The sequence below is a fragment of the Fundulus heteroclitus genome, chromosome 3, assembly GCF_011125445.2.
Source record: "Fundulus heteroclitus isolate FHET01 chromosome 3, MU-UCD_Fhet_4.1, whole genome shotgun sequence".
In the NCBI taxonomy this organism is placed as follows: Eukaryota; Metazoa; Chordata; class Actinopteri; order Cyprinodontiformes; family Fundulidae; genus Fundulus; species Fundulus heteroclitus.
The window spans coordinates 17,920,416-17,946,028 of record NC_046363.1 but is presented as its reverse complement, the minus strand read 5'-3'; the positions used below and the strand labels follow the sequence as shown (position 1 = coordinate 17,946,028).

Below are 25,613 nucleotides of genomic sequence, written 5' to 3'. Positions count from 1 at the left end.
GAATTTTGAGTTGAATGATTTATTATTTAAATTATAATACCAAATTATAATAAATAATAATAATAAGCATATTCAACCAGCTTATGGCATAACACCCCCCCCCCCTGCTTTCTGTTTTAGCTGTAGTGTCAGAAAGGTCAGAGCAGAGACCTCAAGCTGTAGCTTTCTCAGAATTCCCAGTGATGATTCTCACTCTTTCTGTATGTTTGTAATGTATGAAAGCAAGGATTTGTTTAGCTTATTCTTTTGTTTTCCCTATATATATCTGTACTGTTTTTCTTCATGTACAGCACTTTGAATGTCTTGTTACTAAAAAGTGCTATATAAATTACCTTACCTTACCGGTTTTCATCGCCCTTACTATAGTGTTACTCATGTTGCCTAGTAAGCTGTGAAGCCAAACATATGGAGTTTTCAAAAAATATACATTTTGTAATAAAAACAGCTGGAATTAAATGACTCAATAACTTTTTTATTGTAAAAAATATGAATGCAAAGTAATTTATTCATTGCACAAATATATGAAGAATGAAAAATATTTCATGAGCTGATCATTTTATATGCGTTCAGTTATTTCACAATTTCACTGCTACTTTGAATATCTATTTGAATATCTTATTTATTCAAGTAGATAATATTTCATAATGTTTTATTTATGCATCTCATTTTGAGGACTAGAGTGTGAAAAAAAGTCCAGCATTGAAAGGAATGACTTCAAATAACTGTTCCATTGATTATGACATCAGTTAGAAAGTTAAACATTTAAGCCATGTTACTGAAGAATATGATGTACTTAATTACTCCAAAGAATAATATGTGAAAATAAGAAGAACCATTAATATAAAATCTACTCTAAAAACAACAAGAAGTTTCTTTCTAAAAGATACCTGTGGGCACTTCACACTTACTACAGTTTCACTTATCTGTCAACCCACCACAGCTACATTGTTATCGTTGTCAGCACACAAACCAGCTATCATGTTCTAAAAGTCTTATGATATGCAAAAGTGTTCAGCCTTGGGATGTTAGAGAGGTATCAAGGCCCTGACAGTAAACACAGTTTACAGTTTTTTTATTGCAATGACACACAATTTTACGAATTAATAGCTCTTAGAACAACCTCCATCATTTGGAAAAAAAAAGATGAATACAATTTCATACCAAAAAAACTCAATTGAAGTTAGCAGAGGTCTAGGTAGACTAGTTAAAATAATAATAAAGTTGTAATAAAAAGGTGAAATAAAACACATTCCCAGCCAGAGTCAGGTCTGAAGTGCGCTGGGTTAAAAACACCTCTCTGGAGAAAACAACTCGTTTTAACAAAAACAGTACAGACTGACACACATGTTAGGGAAGGAAAATCAAAAGGTCCAAGAAGGTCCAGTGGGACATGCTCCAAAGGCGCAGGGGAGGTGCAGACGACCCATATTCGGAGGCCTTAGTCCTCGACGTGGTTGACCCGGGTTTGATTCCAGTCTGAGGTCTTTTGCCACACGTCTTCCTCCTTCTCATACTCCCTTTCCTGTCTGTCTACTGTATGAAAAAATTAGCCACTGTTGCCGTAAAAACCCACAAAAAGGGTATTGTAGATATTAATATCGGCCTGCTCCTGCTTAGCTCTAAAGGCCCATTCTTATCCTGGTTTAACATTTGACAGTAAATAAGAAAACATTGATCAGAGGTAAACATTGTAATATTCATATTTAATTCATTAGGAATTTCCCAACGGAGACAGGATTTTACATTACCATTTTGTTGTATTCTTTACCAGCTGACATCCTGGCAATGTGAAAAGTTCTGTCTAACTTTCACACCTCTGAACACTTCTTTTTAAGGGTGACACCCTCGCATCTCCTCAGGCGGGGGTGGTGATCTGTTCTTAAAACAAAGAGACTCTTCTACTCTGCAAAGGGTCAAGCCAAATGACCTATCCCCTGCCATAAAACCCATGCATGTTATCTTACCCAGCAACAGAGGAGAGACATACCTTGGGGGGTTTGTTATGCTATTCTTCAAACAACTGCCTGATTAATTTAACAACTAAGATATTTTCCTCAACAGTATTAAATAAAATTGAGAAAGAAAAAGGTTCAGTGGAATTCCAAAAGCTGAACTGAATACTCTGCTCAGTTTTCTCCCTTCAGCTCTAAATGTGGTTCCAGGGAAGGACACTCCTCTTGGTTATTTTGCTCCAAATCATAAACGTTGTTGACCACAACGAGCTCTACGTAGCTTGAAGCCTTGTTGGAAAGCGGCTGACCTTGTTTGGATTGCAAGAGCGGCACAGAGCTGTCACCACCGACGTCTTCATAGACTGATGGCTTTTTGGGCTTAATGTCCAGGGACTGATAGGAGTCATAATGTTCACCGCCTTTCAGCTTGTTCAGCAGGTGTGAGTAGACTAGCGAGTCATCAATTGTGGCATAGACATGGTTTCTGTCGTTGCAGTCTTCTGGGTGGTTGTTGGGTTCTTTCGGGACATTTCGGTCTGGATTCTCGGCTGCAACTGCTGGACTTTGCCCTTTTCTCTTCTTCCTAATTAGCAGAAAAAACAAACAAACAAAACAAAACAAGAAAAAGATTTGAAAAATACAGTTTTTCATTACTACACATTATTGACAGAGAACCTGTGAGACATCTTCATGGTTGTTTCTGCAGATATTTTCTAAATTTATTTGTGCTCTGTTTAAGTAATTTCAGTTCACTGTATAGTTAATCTTTCTTGCATTTCAAATGTCTTTATACACTATTTAGATAAATTATTTTTATTGTGAAATTGCGTTTGAACCCATTCTCTTTTTAGCAGATGAAGATTTTGTTTTGCTTTTATTTCTATGTGCCGCTTTATCTTCCAGTAAGGGAGTTCAGCTCCCTTACTGGATAGAAAATATTTGAAAAAAGAAATTAGAGTCTTCAGCCAATGCTGACAAAGAAAAATCCTAGAATTCCTTGGTCTTTAAGAAGCAAAACCCTTTATTTGGCCAATGTGTTTTTTTTTTCCCCCAATTCTAGATTTGATACGTGTCACAACTTATAATAACGGGAGCACATCTACCTGCTGTGCCTTGAAAAAAAGTAATTCACACTCTGAACATTTCCACATTTTATCATGTTGTTCGATGTATAATTGGGACTGACTGTGTTGAATCATGGGATTTTGTTTGTAGCCCTTCTTACTATGATACACCTACATTTAATGAATTGAAACCAGCTCCCGTCAGCAGTCTTCTAATTAATAAACAGTCACATGTGCATAATTTAATTTACGTTCTGCAAAGATCATTAAGAACATTAGCAAAGAAACAGCATCACGAAGGCCAAGGGAAGGAGCAGGGAGGTCAGTGAGGAAATTGTGGAGAAGTTTAAAGCAGCTTTAGGTTATAAAGGTAAGTGCCAAAATTTGAACATCTCATGGTGGTCTGTTTAATCCCACATCTAAAAATGGAGGAGGGTATGAATACCAGGACATGTCTTTCCAGTTAAACAAACAAGCTGGGCTAGGAGAGGATTAATCTGAGAAGTAGCCAAGAGGCCCACAGTAATTCTGAGGGAGCTGTACAGATTCACAGCTCATGTCGAAAAAGTTGTTCACAGCTATAACTCTAGCCGTTAAGTAAAAAATAGCATAACGAAGAATGAAAAGTTCTGTTTAAAGCTTGCCACGAGTAAACAAGAAGATAATGCCATTGTCATATGAGGCAGAAGCTAAGTTGTGTGTTTTTTACCAACATGTATAACTAACACCAGATGTGTCCCTGAACATACCATTCCCACAGTTAACTGAGGGGGCAGCATCATTCTGTGGCTATGCTGTTCTTCAACAGGAACAAAGTGGCTGGTCAGAGTTAATGTGGAAATCAATGGAGCTTAACACATATTAACCCTAGAAGAACAACCTGTTATAGGCAGCAAAATACTTGAGAAGGAGACAGAGGTTCACCTTCCAGCAAAAATTACCCTAAACTCACAGCCACAGCTATAATGATTTGTATGTATATTCATGTTTTATGATGGCCCAGTCAAAGTCCTGAGGCGATCAAATAAGGTTTGTAATGAAGAAACGAACAAGGTTAAAAACTTACTTTATCACAAAGCAGACCACCAACAGCACTATGATGGAAATGAGGAACAGAGCAGCCACTGCACCAAGTATGGGCTTCAGTTTAGCACCTACAGATGAAAAAAAAAATTACAGTGAAACATGGTGGTGGCAGCATCATACTGTGGGGTTACTCTTCTTGGAACTTGATATGACAAGTCCAATTTTATCAAGGTGGAAGACATTACGAGCGATTTTAAATTTCATTCAGTTTTGACCAATACTCTTCAGGTATTATCCTTTAAAACCGAAGATGAGGAGGGTTTCAGTTTACAGCATCAAAGTGAGTCTGAGCATACATCCTAATCAATAACAGGACAGCTTCTCTAGAAGAAAACTGTTTGGAAAGACCAAGCCAGAGTCGAGAACTATAGCTGACAGAAAACCTCTGGGATGTCCTAGCAGTCTAATAGATCTGGAGAGCTGGAAGACTGGGCGAATTTTACCAAGTCAAGATGTGAAATGCTGATACACCCTTACAAACTTATGTCATCATCTTATTGTCGCTTTTCACTATTTTTATGTTTCCCCTCAACCAATTTGTTTCTCAGTTACATTGTACAGGATAAAATACACATCAATGGTTGAAAGATTTAGGAAATTATTACAATGGTCTGAAATTAAAGGAAAATCAGAAATTATAACAGTGATATTGCAAAGTTTGATATCTACTTTGTATAAAATGGCATCGACAGGAGCTGCAAATACTGGCATCCGTTAAATTACCAAGAAAAGCTTTAAATCATCTCCAGTATTTATGAGTCTGTGTTCAGGTCTATCAGACTGCCTCTAAAAAAGAACAAACTATCCTATAAGTCTATTACACAACCTGCAATCCACACTGCATCATAACATGTATAGAAATGTTCTACACAAACCTTGATTGGTACTTGCACGAGTACGGACCACCTTACAGTTCCTCAGCCTGAGTGTGAAGCTCCCCTGATTCTGTATCGGCTGGAGGTCATCCAGGCGACCGACCTGCGTTGTTCCTTTGCTGCCAGTGTACTCCAATTCCATCTGCTTATCCGAACAATTTGGCAGTATGTGGTTCAGAAACTTTATCGTCGCATTATGTTTATCGGGTACCTGAAAGTACCACTCCATTCCTCCATTGGGGACGTTGTCTCGGTAGATTGGTAACATCAACGTTGAGGACATTGAACCTTTTAGTAATGTGACTGAAATGTTGGCAATGGCTATGAAAAAAGGATATATCCAAAATTGTTAATGTGGTAGATGAAGAAAATTAACATGTTTTAGAAAAACAAAACAAATGTAACTTACTGTTTATTTTCTCTCCTACAGACACGTGAAACTGGTGAGGTTTTGGCTTCTGGCCTGCTGGGAGGTCCAGAGAGAAGCTGCCCTGATTCAGGATCTGAGCATTACTGATGGGTCCAGATGAGCAGTATTTTCCTAGAAGAACGTCTGCTGCTCGGAGAGTGTAGGTGTGTTTATCGTTACAGCTGTCGGTGGGAGCGATCTGGCTCAGCCCTTTCTCAGCAAAATTTATCTGAAATGATTTCTGTGGATAAGCCTTAATTTTCCAAGTGAATCTGCGAGAAAAATTCAGAAAGTCTGGGAATCCACCGTCAGACTGAATGATTTGGGCACACAAATTCGAGGTGCATTCTGAGAAAAGAAACAACAATTTGGACACAAAATTAGCAAGTTATAAATTACAAGTTTTTAATAGAGTGTCATAACCTCACACTACAAGTCCAGCCTTTAGTTTTAAAGCATTTGTATAACAGAAAAAGACTGCAAATTTCAACTAAACATGGTGTTTATGTACAGCCAACAGGACAACATTTTGTCTTCTATAACATTTCCTGAGGTTGGAGCATCCAGAGAGGTATGTCTAATATTATGACTAATATTTATTTTCTTGCACAGGACGTCAGACTTGTCCCTAAAATTTCCAGGTATTTCAAAGAGTCTATGGTGTCATGCACTCTATCAAGGTCTCCATGACTTTTGGAAGAAAAGGAGGCTCACAGAACCACATATCCACATTAATTTGTGCCTAAAAATCATCTCAACAAAGGTCAGGGTTTGAGTTTAAGACATAATCGAGAATTTCACACGATTACGTCATGATGGAAGGACAGAAAAAGCTTTTTTTCCTGGCATGTCTCCCAATGGAAAGACTGGCATGTAGACAGCACCTGTCGTGACCATGAGCTCCCAGACTTGACCTTTCACACATATTTAGCCGTCTTCTATAACTACCTCAAACATCCTTTTGACACAGCAATAAAAGTTGCAATATATAGTCCAGCCACTTTATACCTGTAAAGAAACCCCAGATTAATTCAAAACGATGCCACAAAAGACCTTGAAACTCCAAAGAGAGGTCAAGAAAACCTTTGATAATAAGCTAAATAACAGGGCTGTGAATTTTCATCCTTATTTAGAAAACTGATTAGCACTGCTAACAACCAATCAGAGCCAGACATTCCTGCTGGCTCTGATTGGTTGTTTCAGACCAGGGTTGTTGTATTTCTGCAAATGACTGTAGGACCACTGGGAGGAGCCAGAGGAGCTTGATTTTTTTTCACACAGTTTATCTGGCTCCATCCAAAAACGTCTTTTTTGGTGAGGTCTCTTGAGCTAATGCGGAAGTGCATCAGCGGTCACCCACTGATCTCTATTTATTCACTGGAGTGCTGATTTTCCCGAAAAACTAAAGTCACTGGCCGCCATCTTGCTACTCTCTACAGTCAGTGAATGTACTAACAGTATCAAGTACTAGGAAATTATGTGCTGAAATATTTTACATGTTATTCATATTATATATACATATATGTATATATATGTTTTTGTATATTGTGTTTTATATATTTATAAATATAAATAGAGATCAGTGCGGTCACCATGATAGGTGCTGTCCGAATGTGATGTCCGGAGAGAAGAGAGCGAACACTTTATAGTTCTTTTTCGGAGGGCGGTAGGTCCGGATTTGAGTCGCATCATCCATGTGCGTTTCCATTGTGTACTGACGAATGAGTTAAAGGCTCAAAAAATAAAATTATAAGTGTGTCTATAAAAATGAAAGGAAAACTTTCATTTTTACTGTGAATACTTTCACTGTATTCACAGTAAAAGTTCTTCTTTAGAGCAATTTTAACCATAGAGATAAAAAAAACTATTCGTTTATCATTAAAAAGAAAATGGATCTAAAATCTCCCAGCAAATAAATATGCAGTAGTTGTAACCACCGATTATGTTATAAAGGTCCATTTTCAACCTCAAGGAGCTGATACTTTAAGCCTGAAAAACCAAAAAAGGGGATGAGAATAATTAAATTAATAAAATAGTTCAGCACAGCAGTCCAAATCTCCATTCCTCCCCACGATACCATTGACCTCATGAAAGGTCGAGGAACAGGATCCAGGAGCTTTTATTAGATGAATTCGGATGGAGCCTTCCTTCATCTAATCTTTTACCGTCATAGTGACAGTTTAAACAAATATGTGAAAAACAAATTTCCAGAAAAGTTAGCTACTACAGCTTTAAACCACTTGAGTGCTGCCTTAGCAGTATGCTTTGATTGTCCCTCAGGAAGGTGAATCACCATTTCAGTCTCAAAACACAGGCAGACGGACACAAGTTTTGCAGCCGAATATCCCTGTATTTAGCACCATCCATTGTTCCCTTTACTCAGACCAGTTTCCCAGTCCCTGCTGTTGAAAAACATACCCACAGCATGATGCTGCCCCCACCATGTTTCACTGTGGGTGTTTTTGGGGGTCATTGTAAATGTTGGGTTGTAGCGAGACATTGCATTTTACTTAGGGGCTGAAAAGTTTAGTTTCAGTCTCATCTGCTGCCTCTCTGATTAATGCCCTCCTTGCCCTGGCAGTGTGTTTTGGTCGGTGTACGGTACCATGTGCTTTTGATTTAAAGATGATAGAGGAGATGGTGTTTTGCGTGGACGTCAAATATTGGGATTTTGTTTTGTAATAATCCCACCCTGGCTTGTTTGGAGAGCTCCTTGGTCTTCATGGTGTGATGCCTGTTTAGTGGTGCTGCAGCCACTGGGGCCTTTCAGAAAAGGTGTGTTTATACTGACACAGATCATGTGCACATCATTTCATTAACTATGTGACTTTGGGAATTGGTTGCACCAGAACCTTTTAGGTTATGTTACTGGAACAGAAGATGAACTTATTCCAACATCTTTATCAGGGATACCAACACATCTATCAGCATCAGTCAATGTTTAAGATAAACAAAAAGAATACAAATCCACCTGAAGATATTTAGATTTACCTATGTTGTGCACAATTTCCACAGTGAATTCATCCTGCGATCGGGAGCAGTCAAACTCTATTGTACCAGGGTTGTTGTTAATCAGGGTCAGGTTGCTGTGACATTGCTGCTTAGGTATGTTGCCCGGGACCTCTTTATAATTGCACACTTTGCAACTGCTGGCTTTAGTGTTGTTGATGTAGATGGTGGTGTTCTTCTCAGGCTTAACAGTCAATATCTGGACTCCTGAAAAACATCACAAAGTAAAAATTATTCACACGGAGAGGCGGGACAACCCAGTCCAGAATACAGATATTGAAAACACTCTACAAAACACGTGCTAGAAACAGGCCTACCAAAGCCCTGTTATTTCTTTCACTCACTTCCTGACAGATATAAAGTGGTTTTCCAGGTGTGCAGTCCTGGATGTGACCACCTTTTGCCGTAAATTAGAGAATAAAAAAAGAATCATCAATCAAAACCTAAGAAAAAATGCAGAAAAGATTAAATTTTGGATCTGTTTTTAACGACTTTTCTAGCGATGCGACAGCCACAATTTTTGGCGATTACAGCAAAGCGATGCTTCGCAACAACCAATCAGGACCTGGATGTAGCTGTGACATGAGGTGAAGGACTGCAGTGGAGACAAAGCTGTTTTCTTTCAACATGGAAAACAAGTTGATAGTAGCGGTCGGCCTGAGTTGTATAACTCAACCAATTATTACTACCGAGACAAGTCCAGAGAGGACCCAGCATGGAGAACAGTGAGAGAGGAGACTGGAGTGGCAGGTAAAACTTCAAAGTGAAATCATCACTAGTTGGCACCATTATACTACTGGAGCTTGTTGCCTACTGTGTGAATTGCTGCCGATATGTCAGGCAAGCATTAGGTGCGAACGCACCCTTAGATGCACAGGATAACATAGAGATTGGCCTGTAACTGTTCTAGTCAGAGCAGTCACCATTTTTGAAAAGGGGGTGCACCACTGCAGATTTCCAGTCAGGTGCTATTTCACAAGTACGTATGTACAGACAAGTTAAAGATACTCGCCAGTGGAGATGCAACAATAGAGTTTACTGTTTAAAAACGAAATGAGCTAATCCATTTAATCCAGCTGGCTTCTTTTTTTTGTATCAGTAGGTAACTTTACATCAGAGATGACAAAAATAACATGTTGGGTTCCCCAAGGCTCCATCCTGGGTTCCCTCCTTTTCAATATCTACATGCTCCCTCTAGCTAAGATCATAAAAAAACAACAACATCAGCAACCATAACTATGCAGACGACACACAGCTCTACATCACCATGTCACCAGGTGACTATGAATCAGTTCAGGCACTGAGTAAATGCCTAGAAGAAATCAATGCCTGGATGTGTCAAAACTTTCTTCAATTGAATCAAAACAAAACTGAAGTAATAATATTTGGACCAATAGAGGAGAGATCAAAAGTTAACACACAGCTCCAGCTGCTTCAGCTAAAAACCACCAATCAGGCCCGAAATCTGGGAGTAGTGATGGACTCAGACCTGAATCTTCAAAAGCATCTTAAGACAATTACAAGGTCGGCTTTCTATCACCTGAAGAACATTTCCAGGATTAAAGGACTAATGACTCAGAAGGATCTTGAAAAACTAATCCATGCGTTTATATTTAGTAGAATTGATCACTGCAACAGTGTTTTCACAGGTCTGCCTAAAAAGTCGATCAGACCGCTGCAGCTGATCCAGAACGCTGCTGCCCGCGTCCTCACTAAGACTAAGAAAGTAGAGAACATCACCCCAGTTCTAAAGTCCTTACACTGGCTCCCTGTATCTCAGAGAATAGACTTTAAAATACTTCTGTTAGTCTATAAATCCCTAAACGGCTTAGCGCCTAAATACATCACGGACTTGTTATCAGGGTATCAATCATCCAGACCACTAAGGTCTTCTGGCTCCAGCCTGCTCTGCATACCTAGAACCAGAACTAAACATGGAGAAGCAGCATTTAGTTCCTATGCTCCACTTATCTGGAACAAACTTCCAGAAAACTGTAAACGTGCTGAAAACCTGAATTCTTTTAAATCAATATTAAAAACACATTTGTTTAAAATTGCCTTTGACTGTTCTAGTTAAACTATTTTACTGTTTTTAATGTTCTTCTTTGTTTCTACATTCTATCTCTACTTGCTTTTATTCTATTTTCTATCTACATTTTATTCCTACTTGCTTTTATTTTGCTATATTTTAATCATGTAAAGCACTTTGCATTGTCTTTGTACTGAATTGTGCTATATAAATAAATTTGCCTTGCCTTGCCTTGCCCAGAGTCCAGAGCAACAGCATGATTAACCTCTTTTACAGTAAAGGGTTTCAGTGAAAGACTTTGAGATACAATGGGTAAATCAGATGTAATATTAAAGCAAGCATTATTATAAGTATCAGTAAATATGTCAGAGTGACCTGACTTTGTGAAATACTGGTTAAAAAGATTTTTCATACGATGTTTGTTATTTTCCAACTGCCTAATCAACAAAATGACAGCTTTACTAGAAGTAAACTGTTTGGAAAGACCAAACTAGAGTCAAGAGCTGTATCTGAAAGAAAATATCTGGTTTATCTTTTCAGTCTGATAGATCTGGAGAATTTCTGCCAGGAAGAGTGGAAAAATATTACCAAGTCGTGACGTGAAATGCTAATGCAGCCCTACAAAACAAGATTATGAGATTAAATAGATAGTATTACTGTAAGTGTTTGCAAACTTATGTCACCATCTTATTGTTGCTTTATTACATTTTTACTTTGTCAGTTAGCTTGTACAGGATATAAGATACATCAGTGGTTGAAAAACCTTGGACATTGTCTCAAATATTTAAAACCAAAAAAATCGTAACTTTTATCGGGACATTTAAAGTTTTGAAGGTCACCATGAATAAGGGAGGAAATACACTAGATGCATTCCAGCGTGTAAGCGTAGCAAAGTAGCATATGCACGGCCAATGCTTAGGTTAGCTTTTTATTTTAATCAGTTAATAAATTTACACTAGAAGCATAATTGGGCGTACAATGCGCATATTTACGCTACGTGATGCCTAAATTACATCGAAGTTCTAATTTCATACACGTATACGTTCCTGTTTGGCAGGGAATGAATGTGAATACAACATTCCTGTGTCCAAGTTCACTTCTGAATTCTAATTTTCGAGTGTCAGTTCGGCCAAAAGCTGGTAGAAGTCAGCGTGTTGTTGACACAGCAGACTGAAGGGATGCACCCATTTTTGTTGAGCACCCTGTCTTTCCTCTTGCAACATTTCGTCAACTAGCAGAAGAAAAGCCAAGGTGCGCCTTCTACTTGGTTCTCTTTCTATGTGGTGAAAGTTCTTCTTTGCGCAGAAACATGCAGTTGTAGAGCGTACTTTGCAGCATCTGGTGTAAATTTACGCTTTTAAAAACAGGCCCGTAAACCGCTCAGATTACGTTAAGTGTATTTCCTGCGTAAAAATACTGATGATTTGAGCAGCAAATACTGACAGCTGGTAAATTATTATGAAAAGGTCTGGATCATAAGAAAAACCTAAATCAGTCTCTGTGTTATGGGAGATTGAATTGTTCCAGACCTACTAAGGGCTTGAAGAAGATAGCCTGACCTTTTACTATTCCCAAGTTTGAATCCTGGTTGTATTAACAACTGAACACCTTCCCAACTATGTTAAGAGGGATTAATGTTTAGCTATTTTCTGTTGTACACAGTGCAATGGTTATATTATCATTACATCTAGGGATGATAGAAAACATCTGGTTTGGGTTGAGTGGTCCATGTGCACAGCAAAACATCAGTTATGTTACTGTCACCCTATAAAAGGATGACAGTTACCCCATGTTATTGGGATTGTGTTGAATGAAGATGTGACTGTAAATCTCGGATTAAATCCCCCTGATGGCTTTTTTAAGAAGGAGCTGCTTTGTCTTGTATCGTCTTTTCATTCATCTGCAACAGTGTTCAAGTCTACCAGACTGCCTCTAAAAAATAACAAACCATCCTATAAGTCTATTGCACAACCTGCAACCCACACAGCATCATAACATTTGAAGCAATGTTCTACACAAACCTTGATAAGCAGACACTTTGAATTTCATGGAGAGCCCGGCAGAACCAGAACGTGTTGTGTCCATCTCACAGTTCCTCAGCCTGAGTGAGAAGCTCCCCTCATTCTGTTCCGGCTGGATCTGATCCAGGCGAACAACCTGTGCCTGTGGTTTCCCTCTGCTGCTGTACTCTAGGGCTATCTTCTTCTTCAAACAAGTCGGCAGCGTCAGGTTCAGTAACTTAATGGCTGCCTTGTGTTCATTGGGGACCTGAAAGTACCACTCCATCACGTCATTATCAGGAAAACTTCTTGGGTAGTTTGGTGACATCAGCGTAGAGGATGATTCTTTTAGTAATGTGACTGAAATGTTGGCAATAACTTTGAAAGAAAGAACAATACAAAATTGTTAGTGTGGTAGATACAGAAAATTAATATGTTTAACAAAAATAAATGTAACTTACTAGGTATTTCCTCTACTACAAACACATCAAACCGGCCAGGTCTGAGCCTCTGGCCTGCTGGGAGGTCCAGAGAGAAGCTGCCCTGATTCATGATCTGAGCATTACTGATGGGTCCAGATGAGCAGTATTTTCCCAGAAGAACGTCTGCTGCTCGGAGAGTGTAGGTGTGTTTATCGTTACAGCTGTCCGTTGGAGCGATCTGGCTCAGCCCTTTCTCAGCAAAATTTATCTGAAACGATTTCTGTGGATAAGCCTTAATTTTCCAAGTGAATATGCGGTGAAAATCCAATAAGTCCGAGGAGCTGATGTCAGACTGGGTGATGCGGCCACACGACTTTGAGGTGCACGCTGAGAAAAGAAATGTACAACATCTTTCAGCATCTGTCAATATGCAAGACCAACAGGAAGAATACAAATCCATCAGAAGACATTTAGTATTACCTATGTTGCGCACAATTTCCATAGTGAATGCATCTTGAGTTCTGAGGCAGTCAAACTCTAATGTCACAGTGGTGGTGCTACTCAGGGTGAGGTTGCTGTGACATTGTCGATCTGGTAAGTTGCCTGGGACTTTTGTAACCTTGCACACTTTGCAACTCCTGGCTTCAGTGTTGTTGATGTAGACGGTGGTGTCCTTCTCAGGGGTAACAGTCAAAATCTTGACTCCTGGAACCATTACAAAGTGTTAATTTAATCACCAGGAGAGACAAGTCCAAAATAAATATATTAAAAATATTCTATAACACACATGCTTTAACTTCAGTTCTCAAACACCATTGCCCTCAGTGGATTGCATCCTAAAGTGTAATGGAAGCCTAAAGTGTCAGCTAGGAATAGAGGGACCTTACACTTCTCTAGATAAATTAGTTTGAACAATAGAGACTGTGAAATACAACTTGTTCATCTGTGACAACCGACCCCACAATGACGATAGTTGTCACATACTATGGGGTTGGATGTCCCATTGAGAAAAAAACAAAAATGAGAATTTGGGGAAATTTTTTTTTTAATAAAACCTTAAAACGTTTAATTTCAGATATTAGCTGAAATAACACAATTTAGATGAATTAACATTGAATACCTCAAACTGACAAACATATACCTAGGAACAATTCAGCAGAACAGAGTAGGCCTACCAAAGCGCTGTTATTTTATTCATTTACTTTCTGACAGATAGAAAGCGGCTTTCCAGGTGTGCAGTCCTTTTTGTGACCTTTTTGTGACCTCATCTGTGGCCACCTGCAGGTGACCACAGATGAATTTTCTCTCCAGGCACTTCTGACGGTATCATTTTATTTTTTTGTGGTGTCTTGCCAGAGTTTGATAACTGATGTGAAAAGTTCAGCATCTCTATTTTCATGACTAGATGGCTGGAAATAAAATGGAGCATTTTGCAGTCTGTAAAAATAACAATCCTCTGTACTATATTTGTTGTACATTTCTGCAATTTTTATTCATGATTATTCAGTATTTTTCCAATTATTTGTTTATCCTCAATTTAAGTACGTTACTAGAGCTGGACCTATAACCTGTAGGGCTGCTCAATCTAATGAGGTTCTCTATGGAGATGATAAAGTTTATCTTATCCACATATTAATAATTGTATGATTGCTAAAGAAGATTTTTTCCTCAAATGAAATCACTAAGAATTTAGGATTACTTAGGATTCTTTGTGAATACAGGCACTTGTGTTTACAAGAAAACAGAAGATGAGGATGGTTTCAGTTTACAGCATCAAAGTGAGTATAAGCATACGTCCAGATCAACAAAAGGACAGCTTCCCTGGAAGAAAACCGTTTGGAAAGACCAAACCCGAGTCAAGAACTGTATCTGACAGAAAACCTCTGGGATGTCCTAGCAGTCTGATAGATCTGGAGAACTTCTGCAAGGAAGAGTGGGCGAATTTTACCAAGTCCAGATGTGAAATGCTGATACACCTTTACAAAAGAAGATGAAATTAAATCAAAATCTAGTAGTTTAAGGGCGCACAAACATATGTCACCAGCTTATTGTTGCTTGTTACTATTTTTTATGTCTCCCTCTAACCAATTTGTTTGCCAGTTAGATTATATGTGATAACAGATTTGTTGGAAAAACTTAGGACATTATTATCTTGGGCTCATTTATTATTATTTTTTTTAGGTTTAAAAAGCTGAACTTTTAAAAGGTGGTTCAAGTTTTGATATCCACCATGTATGAAATGCTGATGTTAGGAGCTGCAAATGCGTACGTTCGTTAAATTACTAAGAAAAGATCTAGACCATCTACAAATATCAAAATGAGTCTCTGTGTTAAAATCTACCAGACTGGTTCTAAAAGACAACAAACCATCCTATAAGTCTATTGCACAACCTGCAACCCACACAGCATCATAACATTTGAAGCAATGTTCTACACAAACCTTGATAAGCAGATACATTGAATTTGACGGAGAGCCCAGCAGAACCAGTACGTCTTGTGTCCATCTTACAGTTCCTCAGCCTGAGTGAGAAGCTCCCCTCATTCTGTACGGGCTGGACCTCATCCAGGCGAACAACCTGTGGTTTCCCTCCGCTACTGTACTCCACTCCTGTCTGATCCTTCAAACAAGTCGGCAGCGTCAGGTTCAGTAACTTAATTGCTGCCTTGTGTTTACTGGGGACCTGAAAGTACCACTCCATCACGTCATTATCAGGAAAACTTCTTGGGTAGTTTGGTGACATCAGTGTTGAGGATGATTCTTTCAGTAATGTGACTGAAATGTTGGCAATGGCTATGAAAGAAAGAAATATCCATCATTGTAACTGAGGTAGAGAAATTAAATGTGCTTAACAAAAACAAAACAAATGTAACTTACTGTTTATTTTCTCTCCTACAGACACGTGAAACTGGTGAGGTTTTGGCCTCTGGCCTGCTGGGAGGTCCAGAGAGAAGCTGCCCTGATTCAGGATCTGAGCATTACTGATGGGTCCAGATGAGCAGTATTTTCCTAGAAGAATGTCTGCTGCTCTGAGAGTGTAGGTGTGTTTATCGTTACAGCTGTCGGTTGGAGCGATCTGGCTCAGCCCTTTCTCAGCAAAATTTATCTGGAATGATTTCTGTTGATAAGCCTTAATATTCCAAGTGAATCTGCGAGAAAAATCCAGTAATCCTGAGAATCCTCCGTCAGACTGGATGATGCGGCCACACGACGTTGAGGTGCATTCTGACAAAACAAATATACAATTTTGAAACAAAATTAGTGAATTATGAAATAAATGTATATATAATTAAAGCTTTAACTGCAGACTAAATTTTCTGCCTTAATTAAAGTCCACATTAAAGTCAAGATGAAGTACTCTTGGGAAAAGGGGCCAAAGCACTCACATTTTATGGCCATAATGATAAAATATGTCCAAATCAGTACAGTAGTTTTATTACAATGTACTTGTTACTTTTACTTGAGTAATATTATTACTCAAGTATGGCTACTCTTACTAGAGTAAAGTTTCTGGCTACTTTATCTGCTGCAAGTAACTTGATGAATAAAGCACAACAGACTTCTTTTAACCAAAAATGGTCCAGAAAGATAAAAACCAAGAGTTTATGTTACAGTGGGACTTCTTTTTTGTACACAAGTTTTGTTATTTTTAATGTTATTTTCTATCTGCTGAGATCATTGAGCCAATTTGAGGTCAAATGAACATACAGTAAACAGCAGATATTATCACTGAAAGTACTTTGCACAGTTCTAACATACTTTGTTTACATTAATTGCTGTATTGCTTTCAAGATTAACGTTGAGAAACAAATTAGAAGTATTTGTTCTGTGTTGGCTTTCCACCTCTGAGGAAAGCCAACACATCACCATCTGCCAATATTTAAGATCCACAAAAAGAATGAAAATTCACATGACAATATTAAGTTTACCTATGTTGTGCACAATTTCCACAGTGAATTCTTCTTGAGGTCTGGGGCAGTCAAACTCTATTGTACCAGGAGTGTTTTCATTCAGGGTGAGGTTGCTGTAACATTGTCGTTTTGGTATGTTGCCTTGGACTTTAGTAAAATTGCACACTTTACAACTGTTGGGTTTGGTCTTGGTGATGTAGATGGTGGTGTCCTTCTCAGGCTTAACAGTTAATATCTGGACTCCTGGAAAACATCCAAAAGTGATAATTTAATCACAAAGAGAGGACGGACAAACAACTCCAAAATACAGATATTAATCATACTGTACCCTTTAATATGCATGTGCTTATCAGTGAGAATGCTATACAGCATTCTCACTTATTAAGTTCCTTCAGGTCTTGATTATTATTCCGTACGTTTTTCGGCATCTAACTACTCCTGCATACTTCAACCGATTTAAACAATTTTTGTATCAAAACGTTCAGCTCGTTCACGACATTACTGCTATGTCTTTTTGTAATTATAACTTTTGTAATATTTAAACTATTTAACTTTTTGTGAGTTTTTTGCTCTCATTGAAATTGAATGGAGAATCCTTCAAATTCTTCAAATATTTCAGCTTTTTGACATCTTACTGCTTCAGCCTACTTTCAGCTAGAAACGTCATTCAACTTTTAAAATGTAATGATATCTTTTGGCTATTATGGTATGTTTCAGCTTTTTCATATCTTTTACCATTTTTGTATAGTACATCTTTAAAATAATTTTGGTTTTTTAAGAAATTCAGCAAATAACATGCGTTGCTATGGTCGTCAAGGAGGCTCTTTTAGAATGTGCACTCTAGAAATTCAACAAATTCTTCTTCTCCGAACAACTTCTTCTCACTCGCTCAATTTTCACCCTATCCACATAAATTATACATCAAAACGTAGGAATTTTTGTCTGGATTCGGAAAATGTAACCATCATTGGTGTGGGATTTATAGATTTTTCGCAAATCACCTCAGAGCGACACTAACCCGAAACCTTCCCCATTCATTTTCTATGGAGCGGTTTTCAAAAATGACGTCTGAAAATCCAAAACATCACATGTTTTCGCATCGTCGCTACTCCTAAACCGTTTCATGTATGGGCATGAGACTTTCACACATTCATGTCCAGACCCTTCTGGCGCTCACAAAGAAGGAATTTTGTCGATAAATGTTATGGTTTTGCCACAGGAACAATTTGTTCGGGAGTACCGCATGTGCAAAATCCTTAAAACGCTTTGGAGCTTCATTCTTCCACATCATCCACTTTTTTACATCGTCGCTGTGCCTACACCGATTTTTTTTACAAACATAAATATGAGCTCCATAGTCCTCAAAAGCCTGCTGATACAGTGAAAGAATTATTTTGATATCACTTATACTTTTTCAGCTACAGCGATTTGTTCGGGATCGTTTTTAGAGGATTTCTGAAATTTCATAAAAATCCCCTTTATATCATAATTTTTTACGCCTAAATTAAAATATTTCTAGCAAAAACCGATAGTTTTTCTTGTTCTCCTATCCGTTACGAAATAAACACTGAAAAAATTACATCTATACCATTTACGGATCAGGAGATATAAAGTATTGTGCGAGGCAAAGTTCTCCATTATAACCCAATGAGGCAGAGTCTGAGCAAAGTCTCTGCACTTCGGTAGACTGGCCCGCTGCAGGTGTGAGTGAGTTTCCATGACGACGGAACTCTGAGGGCCAGAGGGAGAGACTCCATTCGGATAGAATGGCAACTTTCAACGCCCACTGCAGTGGCTGTGATTAATGTAGGAACCTGAAATTCGCACAGTCACTTCCTCTTGACATTTTAAAATTTTCGAGTGACTTTCAGCCATGTGTCACCTTTCTTCCCATTTAGGATTTCACATGCTTTCCTATTGGGCCTTTGCTTCCAACAGGACCTGGCATGATGCCCAGACACAACCCAATTGGCCATTACAGCACCACCCACCTGTGGGAAATGGCGCGACTGAACATTTTGGTCAAATGTTGAGTTCTGGGCCCAGATGTGGTGAGGCTCAGTTGCTAAAGGGGGCGGATCTGACCCATGAACTTTGGTCACGTTTGGTGACATTAAGTATTGGCACCCCTTTTTGAGGCACTTCCCAGTACAGGATTTGGACCAAACTGACAGAGTACAATCACCCGGTGATTCTGAACACAACCTTGTTAGCGGCTAACGGTTAGCATGTTGCTAACTGGAAGTAGCTCTAGGAAGCTCGTACAAACTTCTGCTTCACAGAGTCTGTACTTCCTTTAGAGAGAAAGCTCCACAAGAAATTTGGCCTACGTCAATTTTTTCAAATTCTTCCAATTTTTCAGATTTTTTCAAATTCTTCCAATTTTTCAAATTTCTTCAAATTTCTTCAAATTCTTCAAATTTCTTCAAATTCTTCAAATTTTTTCAAATATTTTCAAATTTTTCAAATTCTTCAAATTTTTCAAATTTTTCAAATTCTTCAAATTTTTCAATTTTTTTCAATTTTTTTAAATTCTTCAAATTTCTTCAATTTTTTTCAAATTTTTCAAATTCTTCAAATTTCTTCAAATTTTTCAAATTCTTCAAATTTTTCAAATTTCTTCAAATTTCTTCAAATTTTTCAATTCTTCAAATTCTTCAAATTTTTTCAAATTCTTCAAATTTTTCAAATGTCTTCAATTTTTTTCAATTTTTTATTCAAATTCGTCAAATTTTTCGAATTCCTTCAAATTTCTTCAAATTTTTTTCAAATTCTTTAAATTTTCAAATTCTTCTATTTGTTTCAATTCTTCAAACTGTTTCAAATTCTTCAAATCCCTTCAAATGTATAATTTTTTTTCAAATTCATCAAATCTGATTTCAATGTTTTCTGCGTTTTCTGCTCAATCATTCTGCAGATTAGCATTCTCACTCGCTGTTACGCAGGAACAGCTTTTTCTAGTTGTAATTTACTCCTATCCTACAAAACACTATTTTCACCTGCAACATTGGGGCAGAAAAGATTTTGGCTTTCACTTGCTGTTCTTTATGTAACTTCAGTTCTTAAACAATGTTACCCTCAGTGGATTGTGTGTTAATGTGTAATGGAAGCCTAAGGTGTCAGCTGGCAATAAAGGGACCCTTACATCCTCTAGATAAATTTGTTTAAAAGATAGGGACTCCGAAACAGAATTTGTTAATTTGTGACATTCAACCCCACAATGAGGATAGTTTTCAGTCATCATTGGATTAAAAGAGAACCCAAGTGCAGAACAAAGTGGTGGCAAAAAAGAGATCCAGAAAATGTGCAATGCACAAGAAACAGAGCAGAGAAGGATGGAATATCCATCCATCCATCCATCCATCCATCCATCCATCCATCCATCCATCCATCCATCCATTTTCTGACCCGCTTAATCCCTCATGGGGTCACAGGGGTTGCTGGTGCCTATCTCCAGCGTTCACTGGGCGAGGCGCGGGGTACAAACTGGACAGGTCGCCAGTCTGTCGCAAGGCAAGGATGGAATAGATCTTGGACAAAATGTGACTGTTTGGAATCACCATTGAGAAGAACCAGTAAGACTTTAAAGGTATATAGCCACGTAAAATGCTAATTAAGACCAAAAACTGTTTGATCATGATATGTTATATACACGAAGCCTTCATCTTGATAGTGTTTTGAGCTGAAAAATGGTTTGCTCTAGGATATGATTAACAAAAATAAACAGTTGTGGCACCATCTAGTGACAATATCGCAGAACTATCATAATGCCCGTTTGCTTAATTTATAAATCAATTGAAAATAATGCCAGACCAAGCCTGACCTTCCGCAGTGCCTCTCAGTAAAGCGGCAGCTCGACATGATCAAAGAACAACCATTATTAATTAAATAAACCAATTTACAAAAACTTTAAAAGCCTCATATCAGAACATTTACTCAGGTCAATTAACTCTGCCACAGCTGAGCAAAGATTCAGCTTCCGCTTCAGTCAACACCAATGGCCATACTGTATTCCCAGTGGCATTCCAGTCTTTTCCCTCTTGGGATCATATTTTTGCACTTTTTTTCACTGGATCAAATTGAACTTTATTGATCTCACAATGGAGAAATTGACTTCTGCATCTTAACCCATCCCCTTGGGAAGCAGTGGGCTGCAACTGTGCGGTGCCTGGGGAGCAATTAGGGGTTAAGGGTCTTGCTCAGGGACCCAGAGTGGCGGTCTGTGGGAGTTGAACTCAGAACCTCTGTGCTCTAACCACTAGGCCACCACTCCCCCCTTGGACCATTCTTCATTGTTACGCTGGGAGATGCTAATAGCTGTTAGCCGCTGTCTTATTTTAACCGCTGCTGTACATGCTTAGTACGCACTTTAGTTAATATCACAAAAACACACACACATCAACTTTGCTGTGCTTTTTTCCCCTTTCCTCTGCTAGCATCCTATTTTAGCTGTAGTTCAGAAAGGTCAGATTAGAGACCTTAAACTGTAGCTTTAAGAATTTTGTTAACATATGAATAGAAACAAATAAGCTTTGAATTTTTAGTGATGAAGCTTGTTCCAGTGAAACTAAAGAAGTCCAGTCAAGGATTTACTTAGCTTAATGTAATGTTCTTCATTTGGTAATATACAAATAGAAATAATTAAGCTTTGAAATGTTAGTGATGAAGCTTGTTCCAGTGAAGAAGTTCTTCTAGTTGTAGCTTTTAGAAAAGTTGTACAAGATTACTTTAGAGCAGAAACCCCCAAGGATTTACCTAGCTTACTTCTTAGGAATAGAAACTATCAAGTACTGTGATTTTATGCTTTCTGTATGTTTGTTAACGTTTGAAAGGAGTGTGGTCGAAGATTTATTTAGCTTATTCCTTTGTTACTGAAATGTTTTCTTTTCGTATGTAATATTTCCCTCTGTCATTTTTTTCTGTTTATGTACAATACTTTGAACCGTCTTGTTCCTGATAGTGCTTTATAACCAAACTTGCCTTGCCAGTTAGATTGTACAGGATAAAAGATACATCCATGGTTGAAAAACTAAGAAAATTATTATGATGATCTCAATTTTTTAAGTCTAAAAATTCTGAATTTTTCAAAGGGATGTTTAATCTTTTGATGGCCACAATGTATAAAAATACTAATGGTAGGAGCAAAAAAAAAAAAAAAAAAAAATACTGACAGGCGTTAGATCACAAAGACAATCTCTGGATCATCTACAAAATAAAAGTTTGTCTCTATGTTCAAGTCTACCAGACTGGTTCTACCAGAGAACAAACCATCCTATAAGTCTATTGCACAACCTGCAACCCACACAGCATCATAACATTTGAAGCAATGTTCTACACAAACCTTGATAAGCAGATACATTGAATTTCATGGAGAGCCCAGCAGAACCAGAACGTGTTGTGTCCATCTTACAGTTCCTCAGCCTGAGTGAGAAGCTCCCCTCATTCTGTTCCGGCTGGACCTCATTCAGGCGAACAACCTGCGTTTTTTCTCTGCTGCTGTACTCCACTCCTGTCTGATCCTTCAAACAAGTCGGCAGCGTCAGGTTCATAAACTTAATGGCTGCCTTGTGTTCATTGGGGACCTGAAAGTACCACTCTATCACGTCATCATTAGGAAAACTTCTTGGGTAGTTTGGTGACATCAGCGTTGAGGATGATTCTTTCAGTAATGTGACTGAAATGTTGCCAATGGCTATGAAAGAAAGAAATATCCATCATTGTTACTGAGGTGGAGAAAATAAATGTGCTTAAAAAAAACAAAGGAAATGTAACTTACTATCTATTTTCGCTGCTACAAACACATCAAACTGGTCAGGTTTTGGCTTCTGGCCTGCTGGGAGGTCCAGAGAGAAGCTGCCCTGATTCAGGATCTGAGCATTACTGATGGGTCCAGATGAGCAGTATTTTCCTAGAAGAACGTCTGCTGCTCGGAGAGTGTAGGTGTGTTTATCGTTACAGCTGTCGGTTGGAGCGATCTGGCTCAGCCCTGTCTTAGCAAAATTTATCTGAAACGATTTCTGTGGATAAGCCTTAATTTTCCAAGTAAATCTGCGAGGAAAATCCAACAAGCCTGAGGATCCGAAGTCAGACTGGATGATGCGGCCACACGACGTTGAGGTGCATGCTGAGAAAAGAAATAAACGTTTTAGAGACAAAATTAGCAAATTCTTAAAAATGTTTATATATGTATAATTGAAGCTTTTACTGCAGTGGCATTATCTTACACTAAAAGTTCAGTCTTAAGGTTTTTCTTCTGTTGGATCTATATGCAAGGAAACATTTGTGACTACATGTCCCAGCAGGCTTTGCAGCTGCTTTCCTGGGATGTGCCTGCACCTCCAACAGTCTTAGTCTATCCCACACAGCATAAAACAGACATGCAGCCATTGCAAAAATGCTCTTACTCCTCTGTAGTGTACCTGTATGTTACTCCTTGAGAGCACACTGACTCAAATAGGTTTTTGAGAAACGTGCTGTCTATTTCTCCGTTAGTCCGCTTTCCTTTGAAGAAGAAAGCTCAATACTTTTTTCTGGACTGTGGGGGAAGCCGTAGTACCCAGAAAAAAACACGCATGCACAGGGAGAACATGCAAACACCAGCAGAAAGACCCCAGGTTGAGACTGGGGCTTGAACCCAGGACCTTCTTGCTGCAAAGCAATAGTACTATCACTGTGCAGCTCTCAAATTGCAGCTATAAATCTTAATTATTAGCACTATAAGTTAGAACATCCAAACACTTCTGGTAATTTTGGTTAATGATAAATAATTATTAATTCCAAATTATCAATTAGTTATTAAATACTAGTAGCCCAATCATCACAAACCCCCTGTGGATAATATTTGGTTGGGGTTCCAAATAATTCATATATAAAATTTGAATTTCCATATTCAAATTCATGTTGGATGGTTTTTGCTTGTGAGCGGCAATCTTTAAGTCTAACCACAGATTCTCAATTGGATTAACGCTTGGACTTTGACTAGGCCATTTAAACAAATTTATATGTTTCCCTTTGAACCGCTCAAGAGTTGCTTTAGCAGTATGTCTCAGGTCATTATCCAGCTGGAAGGTGAACCTCCAACCCAGTCTTAAATCACAGGCAGAATTACAGGTTTTGCTCAAGAATATACCTGGGAATTAATACTTTTGTAAGGCGTTGTACTAAATATTGAAATGATGCTACTGTGATAAAAGATGAATTTATTCTAAGGATTTTCATACACCTTTTACTAGGGATAACAACACATCTATCAGCATCTGTCAATATTTAAGATCAATAAAAAGAAGAAAAATCCACATGAAAATATTTGGTTTTTACCTATGTTGCGCACAATTTCCACAATGAATACATCTTGAGGTCTGGAGCAGTGAAACTCTATTGTCACAGGGGTGTTTTTATTCAAGGGGAGGTTGTCGTAACATTGTCTTTCCGGTTTGATGCCTGGGACTTTAGTGCACATGTAGCAACTGCTGCCTTGAGTCTTGTTGATGTAGAAGGTGGTGTCCTTCTCAGGGGTAACAGTGAACATCTGGATTCCTGGAAGACATCACAAAGAGTTAATTTAATCAGAAGGAGAGGAGGGACTAACAAGTCCAAAATAAAGATATTAAAGTAACTCTATAATATACATGTGCTTTATTGTGAGCCACTCATGTGACTGGACAGGCCTGTTCTGTTGCTGTGTTGTTGCACATATGATACAAAACATTATTTTCACCTGCAACTTTGCGTGGGAAAATGGGTTTGGCTTGCACTTTCATTCATGTGACTTCAGTTCTGAAATAATATTACACACTGTGGATTGCATCCTAAAGTGTAATGGAAACCTAGTGTCAGCTATGAATGGAGGGACCTTACCCTCCTCTAGATAAATTATTTCAAAATACACGGACCACGAAACACAATATGCTTGTTTGTGACAACCAACCTCACAATTAGGACAGTTGTTACATTCTATGGAGTTGGTTGTCCAGATGACACAAATTAAAAAAATTGGAATTGCTTTTTATTATAACCTCTTATTTCAAAAGATTTATTTTAAATATTAGTTCAAACAACCTGGTTTTTTTTTGAAGGACTCAAATGCAGACTAGTTTAGGCAAAGGTGGACATTCAATGACTAAAGAAAACAGAGAAAAAAAAGTACATGCATGGAAACAAATCGAGGTAGCAAACAGGAGGAACCAGAGATGCGAACATGAAACCAAACTGTTTAAATACATACTGGTAGGAAAGAGTAAGAGAACCTGTAATTGACAACTGTTCAATTACATAACATCAAAACAAGATAATTTTTATTTTGACTTTTTCGGGTTTAATATTACAGCTAACAAATCAGATTTACACAGGCAATGGAAACACCCCTGTTTATCATTATTCTAATCATTACTGAATGTGTGTATTACTGATGTCCATTTAAAATGTGATAGCTAAGTGGAGCTTCTCCAGCCTCAGAGAATTTCTCACACCTAACAGAGAATTTTATCTCCTTCAGAAGATGATTGTATATTTGTATGCATCTTTAAGTTCAGCAGTAGAGAGATTAATATATCCTCCTGGTGGCCACAGGCTTATTTTCTCTCCTGACTCCTCTGATTGACCAATTTTCTTGCAGTATCTTGCCAGATTTTAATACCTGATGTGAAACACTCTTAGCCTGCTTTCATTATGAGAGGATTATTAAGCAGCATCACATGTGACGATCATCCCCAACTTAGATTTTTTTGTTGGCAAGGCCATGCTGTAGTCTAACAAGGAGAAAAAGAAAACTCTGCCCTGTCTTTGGCTTACTTACAAGATTTAGCAAATATGACAACCAACTCAGTTCTGCCCCTACGGTACCTCTCACCGTTGATCAT

General features: G+C 38.2%; 1 protein-coding gene across 1 annotated transcript; it reads right to left on the bottom strand.

Moving 5' to 3' along the window:
• Positions 1–561: 561 nt before the first annotated feature.
• Positions 562–25,613, bottom strand: LOC110368280 (CUB domain-containing protein 1). Its single transcript, XM_036127615.1, has 12 exons — positions 25,604–25,613; positions 24,073–24,291; positions 22,532–22,879; positions 22,097–22,447; positions 13,327–13,551; positions 12,886–13,233; positions 12,446–12,802; positions 8,378–8,602; positions 5,387–5,734; positions 4,978–5,298; positions 4,083–4,170; positions 562–2,535 (listed from the first exon to the last, which is right to left on the bottom strand). The coding sequence occupies exons 1-12, from the start codon at positions 25,611–25,613 to the stop codon at positions 2,127–2,129; spliced, it is 3,249 nt and encodes a 1,082-aa protein (XP_035983508.1). The 3' UTR covers positions 562–2,126.

Bases quoted from the DNA above. Each gene is read 5' to 3' on its own strand.
- LOC110368280 (XM_036127615.1), bottom strand. The intron at 5,735-8,377 runs GTAAATCTAAAT...TTCTTTTCTCAG, and splicing joins GGAAATTGTGCACAACATAG to AATGCACCTCGAATTTGTGT. The intron at 4,171-4,977 runs GTTTGTGTAGAA...TTTCATCTGTAG, and splicing joins TCGTGCAAGTACCAATCAAG to GTGCTAAACTGAAGCCCATA.